Genomic DNA, 10356 nt, shown 5'->3' with positions numbered 1-10356 from the left:
GTTTTATTGTATTGTTGATTACAAAAAGAAGAAGAAAGTTATTTTAAAGTTTTTTATAGTTTTTGAACTATGAATGTTTCAGTAAGTTGATCAAAAAATATAAAATAATGTAAAATGCTGTAGATCATAAAGTTAATGATCGGTTTTATTTATTGTTTATTTTTATTGCCTGGATAAATCAGACCACAATGTTGGAGCCATTTATGCAGCAATCCAAGTAATTATGAGTAACAATTCTGTGCACAACATTGCAACACAACTGTACACAATGAATGCCACGAATCGAAGCCTGCTTACAATTGTCATGTGATCTGCTGTGGTTTATCACAGTGATCAGGTGTTGCTGGCAGTGGGCCAGTATACTGATCATCCATCTGCTGTGTCCGGTTGACACAGCGGGTGACCAAATGCACTGGAGCGCTGCTCAGTGGGCCCGTGCGAGGCGCGTTCTGGGGAGGACATCATATATTGCTCTTGCAGAACAATAGGGCTCCCACCCGGCCGTCAACACGGGTCGAAGCAGTTAATCTTTAATTCTCATTTTACAACTCTCCCTCTTTTATTACTTCAGGTTCTTTCTATGTTCTGCTGAAAGCTCCTGATATGTACAGTGGGGAACTGTACTTCCATCATGGTAAGATATCTATTAACCTCCCTAGTGGTCTGATTATGTCCATATTTCTGTGCTGAAAGCGGTACATTTTTTTGCATGGAAATATGTCATTTTTTTATTGTAGGCCTGTAATTTTTAGGAATAACTCACTGAAATCTGTCCGAACAAGAGTCTAGTAAACAAGCCGGGTAGGATAAAACTTGAAACACAAAATCATAAATTATAATTTAATAAATAATCATAAAAATAATAATATAATAATAATACATTTAATTCAATAATATAATCAAACCAAAAACACTGAAATTTGAAATATAGCGCCAAGTTCGCACATCATTGAGCTCAGTCACAGGTTGGTTTTCAGTGTCTGATGACGAATTTCCCCACGAATCATTATCACTCAATTCTGCAAGTGGTTCTGATTTACTATCGCTGTTCTCTAGCTAATCTAAAACTGCTTTTGACATAAAGGGACGCTTTTTGGACGCCATGGACTTTTCTAAGTTTCCAGGCAGAAAGAACAGTAAAAATGCAGGCAGGGCACAGGACAAAGCACTAGGGCCAAAATATATGTGAAATGCTTTGAAACAGTAATGTTTTACTATGTAATATTCATTTATTAGAAAATGACAGTTTTTAAAAAATTTTAATTTGCCGCTGGTTCCGGCCCCCGTATGTCCCATACGTCCCGAAGCTCGAAGGGACCAGAACACGGAAGCCGGATGCTGGTATCGGCTGGAGGAGATGGCCGGGGAAACTGCAGGGGCAGGAGCGAAGGACAAGGTAAGCGCTGCAGGGAATCCCTGAGCAGCGCCGCATGGTAAGCCCGAGTGTAGCTCGGGGTTACCGCTTGTGGTACTGAAACTTTACCCCGAGCTACACTCTGGAATACCGCCAGGGAGGTTAAGAATATTAGGTAATTTATAGGCAGACAACACCCTTTTCCTCCAACAGAGACCTCCCCAACAGAAACAATCTCACCAAATTGATGTTACTAGCTGTATAAAACTTGTTTAAAAAAAGCTTAGGTTCACTCCTCTTGGTATCTCTGGGTGCAAGTTTTGGGGAACATGATTTTATGTACTATACAATTAGGCAGAAACAGAAGCAATTAATGAGGTAACACAGTTTATTGTGATTAGTATCAAGTAAAAAGCATAAAAGCACTCAGAGCAGCAGTGCCTCATTCAGTACTGATGATATGACAGCATAGGCTGACATTGGGAACAGGACACCACTCGCTGTAGATCTTTCCAGAGTGTGTGTGCACCTCCCCCTCAAGAACATGATGATGTCATTGTGTGTTGCTCTGTCCAATGCAATTCCTCATTATTTGACTTCATCAGTAGCAGCCCTATTCCTGATGAACTCAACCAAAAATGAAATGTTTGAAAATTGAAAATTATTATTATACAGGATTTATATAGCGCCAACAGTTTGCTTAGTGCTTTACAAAATGAAGGTAGTCATTACAGTTACAATACAATTTGGTACAAGAGGAAACAGAGGGCCCTGCTCGTTAGAGCTTACAATCTAGGAAAATCATAGTTTTTTCAGAGCACTTTGAGGTGAAGTATTGAAATGAACGTTGTACACTTTATTGAACTGAATGATCACATGCTGCATGCTTGCACCAAAGATTTATTCATTCATTTTTTAGCACTATTTTTGCACAGAATGGTTTTTGAATTGCACCATGAATAGCTCTATCCATTGCGCATCCTGATGAAGTCAACCAAGGACAAGACACGTGAAGACTAAAAATTATAATGTTATCAGAGCACTTTGGTATGAAATAATTGAATGAGCTTTGTGCACGTTATTGAACCCATTTACACATTACATATTTGCAATGCAGTTGTATTCATTTATCTATTAGCACTATTTTTGAACAGTATGGTTTTTGAATTCCACTGTGCACTATTTTATAAGTCCTATATAACGCATAACTTTTATGATTTTTTTTCACAGTTGCTAGTTTGATAATCTGAAAAGGGTTTCAATTCATGAACGACACCAGTCCTGGTGTTGTACCTCAGTCCTTCTTGTTCTGCTGTGCCATTCATAAAGTACAACACAAAGGTCATCACTGTGCTTTTGGGAATACCACAGCAAAGTCAGGTAGGCACAGGCACATCACCAAAACTGGTGTCCTTCATAGATGCCACTTCAATGCAGCAGGGAGTCAGAAGTGCAATTTCCCAATGTACATATCAGGAGCTCCAAGCAGACCTAAGGATAAAAAAGTGAGAGTGGTATATTAAGACTTAAAGATTGAAAAAATATTGTTATCCAACTCCTGGTATCACTGTGATTTTGCCATTATTCTCTTAGTGATACTGAAACTTCTCTGAATATAGAAGATACTGCGTTAGTGTAAAGAAAGGTTTCCACAAATAAAAGAGGGCACTGTTCAAGGAGGAGCCCTACAAACACATTAGAATGAACATTTCAGCTTCTATCACCAAGTATGTACTACAATCCAAGACAAAGGTTTCATTAAGTAACTGATCATGTTGAGATTATACTGTGAATGACTATAGTTATCACCAGAGCAATATTTGCTGAAGCACTGGTTTAGCATTTCCCAACTGCATGCCACTTATGTCAGTCACTTACTTGAAACTGTTGTAGTTACTTTTGGTTGATTTCAAAATTCGAACTGCTATGCTGAGTTATCATTGCTGTTTGAATCAGATTGGGACAGTAGATTTTTATTGGAATGACACATTAGCATTGTTTTTATTTTTTTGTTAGTTTTTATAACCACAATAGGACTCAGAGCAGCATATAGGGTACCAAAGAACACCCTAGCATCTGAAATAGCTGGAGAAATGCTTGATGCTGTTAAAGTGTAAATCCAGATGCAGCTGTCTATACCAAAAAGTGCCACGTAAATTGAAACAAGGAGTACCACTGCTTGTGAGGCCTTATATTCAGCGGTTTTGCCAGAATTTTTGTCTGAACTTCGTATACCTTTAACCTGCTTCCCATGTCGATAAAGCATGAATACAATGTAACAACTCGCTATAGTCATAGTACCTACAAAGAAGAAATCACGTAGTGCAATAGCTATACCATTGGCAACATAAATGGCAAAATTCCTAAAGTCATGTTTGCAGAATTCCAAGTGAAGAGTATATACAGATGTGGTATAATTGCCTATGGCTTTAACATGGAGAAAACAAGATGGATAGATTGCACAGTTGATGCACCAAAGCAACACCATAATCCAGGGTATGTTTGGTGGAATTTTCTGTTTTAAGAAGAGCCATGTCTTTAAAGGAGGGGCTAATATAATACACTGATTGCAGCTCAGCAGGCAAGTAACACATATGGTCATGCCCCTACAAATTCTATATGTGAAAGAAACGACTTTACACTCACTGTCATTTAAAATGTTCCGAACTCCTATGGCATGAATGGCTTGAGGAAAACCTTTGGAAAATATAACAAACAAATTGACCAAAGCCAACTTGGTTAGAATGGCATTTGATGGTAGAAGCTTCTTTTCTCTAACTCTGATGTGTACAAAAACTGCTAAAATGATTACATTGCTTGGAACTCCTACTGCAATCAAGGTGAAGAAGCCAATTGCTTTAAAAATTAAGCGTAGCTCGAAATCCATTCCTAAAATTGAAACATAACACATAAATTATATGAGGTTACATTATGAGAACATCAATTGTTGACAATTTCTTTACAACTTTACCAATTGAATGCTGAATAAAGTTTTTTTCATTAAAAAAAAATGTTTCTTGCATGCCCATTGGCTTTAATATCTATGGGAAATACTGCATACAGATGAGCTGGGAGGTGGGTTTGCAAAAACAGCAATTATGCCTTTGCTAAAATGTCATCAAACTTAGTTATGTGCCACTGCTAGGTGTAATTGGCTTAAAACAAAAATAAACCAAGCCACATCAAATCCTGGCACAGTATGAAATTTCTGTCTTGATAACCAAAGACACGTCACACTTTTTTACAGTGTGATGTGGCTTTATCAAAAAAGCCATGGGGTTGCCATATCAACATTAAAATGGTGATAACATGGCTCTGTTTATTAACAAGCCATTGATGAACCACTTGCCCTCCAGAGGATTTACCCCCCTTCCTGACCAGGCCATTTTTTGGAATATGGCGCTGCGTTCAATTGTGCAGTCATGCAACATTGCACCAAAATGAAATATAAGTGGAGCTTTCTTTCGGTGGTATTTGATTACCTGTGCATTTTTTATATTTTGTGCTATAAACAAAAAAAGTCCGACAAAAAAAACTGTATTTTTTACTTTTTGCTATAAAACATATCCAGTAAAAAAATTTTAAAAATCACATTTCATCATAAATTTAGGCCAAAATGTATTCTGCGACGTCTTTGCTAAAAAGAAATCCCAATACGTGTAAATGAATTGGTTTACGTGAAAGTTATAGAGTTTACAAATGATGGTATAGATACTGGAATTTTTTTTTTTACTAGTAATGGCGGCAATCAGCGACTTATAGTAGTACTGCAGCGGATATTCTAACACTGGGGGAAATTGATTTGGTGTCACTGACATCCCCAGTGACACCAATACAGTGATCAAGGCTAGAAAAAGCACTGACACTGTACTAATGGCACTGGGAAGAAAGGGGTTAACATGAGGGACGATCAAAGGGTTAACTGTGTGCAGGGAGTGTTTTACTAGGGGGCCGTGCCAGTGTGCACAGCCATCCAAAGCAGTGTGCTCGAGCTGACAGGGAGGAGAACTGTTAGCAAACAACAAACTCCCCATCAGAGATGCTCGGTAATCACCGGAAGCCAGGGGGTAATTACCATCCGGTGCCCGGTGACTGACAGTCCCAAAGCCTTCCCCCTGGTACATGTCTTTGCTAAAAAAAATCCAAATATATGTAAATTAATTGGTTTACAAATGGCGGTATATAGAGTATACTGGATTTTTTTTTATACTAGTAATGGCGGAGATCAGTGACTTAAAGAGGGACTGTGGGGTTTGTGGTGGGCATTCTGACACTGGGGGGGGAACTGACTAACTGTCACTGACATCCCGAGTGACACTAATACAGTGATCAGTGCTAATAAAAAGAACTGCCACGGTACTAATGGCACTGGGCAGAGCTATACAAAGCAGCGTGCTGGAGCTGACAGGGCAGAGATCTGTATGGTTTACCAGCCAGGATTCAGTGATCATCAGCTGAAGCCGCCAATAGTGGTGTGGGTAGGGCTCCCATGCGCCTACTACCCGGAAGTACAAAATCACATATATATACATTATTTTGCGCAGCCCTGTCACCCTGTAGCAGTAGTTCTGCTATAGGGTGGTCGGGAATCAGTTAATATGTCAATGTACACAATTACTTTGTTTATCAATAGACCTGTCTGGAAGCTTTCCTGGAATACCTGTGAGTCTCCATTGCTACACTAAATAAAGACATCATCCACTAAGCCATCTGAGAGCTGAAACCCAAGATAGCAGCACTTTCTTCACACACCACAACAGTAGAACAGTAGGTGGGTGAAAAGTAGCAAAGATAGGCAGAGGTGGAGGAGGAGAAACCTCATCACCTTAAAGGGTAACTACTTTAACCCTTTAGTGAGGACTGTGCTGCACACCTTGTTTACCATTGTGGGATCCTGTGTTAGAGAAATGTCCCATATATAGTTAATTCTAAAACCGAACCCACAGAAAGAAGGTATATTAGCTTGAAGTGTTTATATGTTAGCCCTTGCTAACTTTGATGTGCCTGTATGGAAAGGTGTGTTTAGAGATTGAATTACACCTGAATAAATGCTCCCATTAGGATAAGCCTCACCCATTGTGTAGTTTGATTATTTTAGGCTAGGTTCACATCTATGCAGATTGCAGAATGTGTGATTTCAAGGTGCATTTTTTGATGCGGTTTGCATTTTTGAACACGTTTTTGATGCAGTTTGCATTTTTTTGCCAGTAGGAAAGTACTGGCTTTGGTGCAACGTTGCATGGGTGTGACTTTGTTTCAACTTTGGGTGGGTGCGACTTTGATGCAAATTGAATGCAACTTTGATGTGACTTTGGATGGTTGCGACTTTGGATTGGTGTGACTTTGATGTGACTTTGGATGGTTGCGACTTTGGATTGGTGTGACTTTGATGTGACTTTGATGTGACTTTTTTAATTTGCTAATAGGAAAGTATTCATGTTCTATTCATGTAGTCAACTTTGATGCAACTTTGATGAAATTTACACTCTAGCACTCAAGTAGAATCAAAGTAGATCAAATGTTGCCAAACCCAACGGCGCTCAAATCTTGGTGCTTCACAATTCCACGCCGTATCTGTCACTTGATAAGGTGCAGCCCTCCACAGATTGGGGAATATAGGAACTGTCAAAAAAAAACGCAAGAGGGCGCACTCTCATCATGCATTACCGTATTATCACAAGCCAACCATAAAAACAGACAGAGAACTAGATCTTTCAGTCCCAGTCAATGGGGTCCTGTCCTAGGTACTGCCCAATTGGGACGTGTTTTAGGAGATGAACTCCCTTCCTCAGAGTATCAAAAGTAGCATCAAGATCACATCAAGGTATTGCAGGAACAGTAGGGTCAAGGGCTAGGTCTAGGGTTAACCCAACCCCTAACCCTAACTTTAACGTGCGACTTTGGACACATAAAGGTTTCTGCACTACTTTGATGTGACTTTAATGCTACTTTGATGCTACTTGAGGGCCATAGAGTGTAAAGTTGCAGCAAAGTTGCACTACATGAACAAAACTGTTATATTTTCCTATTAGCAAAAGAAAAAGTTGCATCAAAGTTGTACCCATCCAAAGTCTCATCAAAGCCACGCCCATCCAAAGATGCATCAAAGTGGCATCAAAGTCAGTACTTTCCTATTGGCAAAAAAAAGGCAAAATGCATTAAAAATGCAAAACTTGTGTTTTTGGTTCAGGTCCATTGCAGTCTATTGCAGGCAAAACGCAATCTGCTGTAGGAAAAAAAGTCCCTGACCCATTCCAAAAAATGCACTGGCTCAAAATGCACAGATGTGAACTAGGTCCATAGGAAATCATGTTAAATGGACTATAGTGCATTTCTGCAAACTGGAAAACGCACTGAAAATCCACACAAGTGGAGTTTTGGCTTTTTTCAACCTGACTAACTATGTAACTATGTGTAAAGCTGGGTTCACACACTAATTTTTTTTTTTTTCGATCAACCCAGCAGCCTGAACAAAACAGATCACTGTACCAACACAAGTAATTCTGCTGTGGTGATCTCCCCCACTGTGCCTTTGTGTTCTGACAGGGGTACTTCCCCCGGCACAGCACACTGATCAGCTCTCACAGCCACTTATGAACAAGCTGGACTCCCGAAAGAACGGAACTCGTTTGTAAGTGAGGGACTTACTGTTCAGTAGATTGCACCATTATATAACCGGTCAGGTGACCGCACAGGCTGTAGTTTCAAACAAGGTGAGAGGAGCGACTTTATAGAATGTGGGAAGTGGCATGATCTATGGGCAGCCAGAGAATGGCTCATTCATCAATGTGGTTCTGATAGTAACACTTCTGCTAGGAGTATCTGTCAATCAAAAAGGAATACGACTGGGAAAGGGTTGTGTTAGCTATGCAGGACTACAGGCATGCCATCTGTCAGCACAGCATCCTTTTGCTCCCATAATAAAGCTTAGAGATACAAACTGACCACACCAGAATGGATCTGATCCATGACTGGTGTGGGCAAAAGGCAGAAGGGAGAGAAGGAAACTGGCAGGACCACTAGGTATTTTACAAACACAAAAAATATGCAGGTTTTTGACATCATTCTCAACTTCAAGGAAAAAAACTGTACATTTATAAACTCTATTATCCACTTATCCTCCAAAAGATTTACCCCCCTTCCTGACCTGGCCATTTTTTGCGATACAGCGCTGCGTTGCTTTAACTGACAATTGCACAGTCATGAAATGCTGCACCCAAATGAGATTTATGTCCTTTTTTCCTACAAATAGAGATTTCTGGTGGTGATGGTTTTTACTTGTTGTACTTTAAAAAAAAAAAAGACTGACAATTTTGAAAAAAAAAAAAATATTTTTTATTTTTTGCTGTGAAACATATCCAATAACAAAATGAAAAATTCAGATTTCTTCATAAATTTAGACCAAAATATATTCTGCTACATATTTTTGGTAAAAAAAATCCAATAATTGTATATTGATTAGTTTGTGCAATAGTTATAGTGTCTACAAACTATGGAACATATACTGGAATTTTTCTTTTTTTTTTTACTAGTAATCAGCAACTTAAAGGGTGATTGCGATATTGAAGCCTACATTTTTACACTAACTGACACTTTGTGGGAACCAGTGACACTAATACAGTGATCAGTGCTAAAAAAAAATGCACTGACACTGTACTAATGACACTGGCTGGGAAGGGGTTAACATCTAGGGCAGTGGTCAGCAAGCCGCGGCTCGTGAGCCACATGCGGCTCTTTACACACTTTAATGCGGCTCTTCTGTGTGCCGGGCGCCCGCTCCCCTCCCTCCTATCGGGCAGCCGCCCCAAAAGTCAGGACACTGCAGCTAGCCCAGCAATGGGCAAACTACGGCCCGGCGGACCTTTTAATCCGGCCCGCGGAGCGTGATCCGAGAAAAAAAAAACAGCCAGGGCAGCGCGCTCAAATGCAATGATTGGCCAGTCTCACTGCCACTCACATCCTGATAGCCAGTGATTGGCTGTCAGGATGTGTGTAGGCGGGGCAGCGTGACGAACGTTAGAGGAGCTAGGCTCCTCTCACAGTCCGCCCTGAAGACCGGAACGGCGCGGGAACACGGCGAGAAGAACGCGCGGAGCAAAGGTAAGTGAATTGACACAGGGGGACTTGGCTTACTACTTGCTACTTACTTACTACTACTATATGAGGGATGAATTAATATGGGGGATGAATTACTATATGGGGGATGAATTACTATATGGGGGATGAATTACTATGGGGGATGAATTACTATGGGGGATGAATTACTATGGGGGATGAATTACTATATGGGGGATGAATTACTATAGGGGGGATGAATTACTATGGGGGATGAATTACTATATGGGGGATGAATTACTATAGGGGGGATGAATTACTATATGGGGGATTAATTACTATGGGGGATGAATTACTACCGTATATACTCGAGTATAAGCCGAGTTTTTCAGCACATTTTTTTGTGCTGAAAAACGGCCCCCTCGGCTTATACTCGAGTCAACGTCTGCAGGGGGCTGCTGTCTCTTACCTGGCTCCGGTCCCACGACGATCCGGTCCAGGAAGCGCGGCTGCACCTTCATTCGGTTCGACCACTGGATGTTCGCATGGCTGCTCGGCTCCGCCTTCTCACCGGTGATTGGCCGCCAGAACTGTAGCTCAGGAAAGGCACACAGGCGGCCAATCACCGGCGAGGAGGTGGAGCTGAGCGGCCCCACGAAAATCAAGTGAAGGAGATGCAGGTAAGTGTGCCGTGCTTAGGTGCTGCTGCAACCACATATGCTGGCTGCAGCAGCACCATACTGGAACAGGGGTCAGCAAGTGTCAGTGGAAGGAATAGTGCCCCATCATTGGTGTCACGGATACCAATGATGGGGCATTATTCCTCCCACTGACACCAACGATGGGGCACTTTTCCCCCCCCCCACTGACACCAACGATTGGGCACTATTCCTCCCCCCCCCCACTGACACCAATGATGGGGCACTATTCCACCCCCCACTGACACC

The 10356-nt window shown here is 41.0% G+C and overlaps 1 protein-coding gene across 1 annotated transcript; it reads right to left on the bottom strand.

Annotated features, from left to right (window-relative positions):
- Positions 1–1724: 1724 nt before the first annotated feature.
- LOC149470002 (olfactory receptor class A-like protein 1) lies at positions 1725–4241 on the bottom strand. Its single transcript, XM_089668370.1, has one exon. The coding sequence runs from the start codon at positions 4239–4241 to the stop codon at positions 3279–3281; it is 963 nt and encodes a 320-aa protein (XP_089524496.1). The 3' UTR covers positions 1725–3278.
- Between the last annotated feature and the right edge of the window lie 6115 nt (positions 4242–10356).

The sequence above is a fragment of the Staurois parvus genome, unplaced genomic scaffold, assembly GCF_062004578.1.
Source record: "Staurois parvus isolate SC_StPar_1 unplaced genomic scaffold, SC_StPar_1.0 ptg000056l, whole genome shotgun sequence".
NCBI classification, from domain to species: domain Eukaryota; kingdom Metazoa; phylum Chordata; class Amphibia; order Anura; family Ranidae; genus Staurois; species Staurois parvus.
The sequence above is the reverse complement of the archived record's forward strand: the minus strand, read 5'-3'. Positions and strand labels throughout refer to the sequence as shown.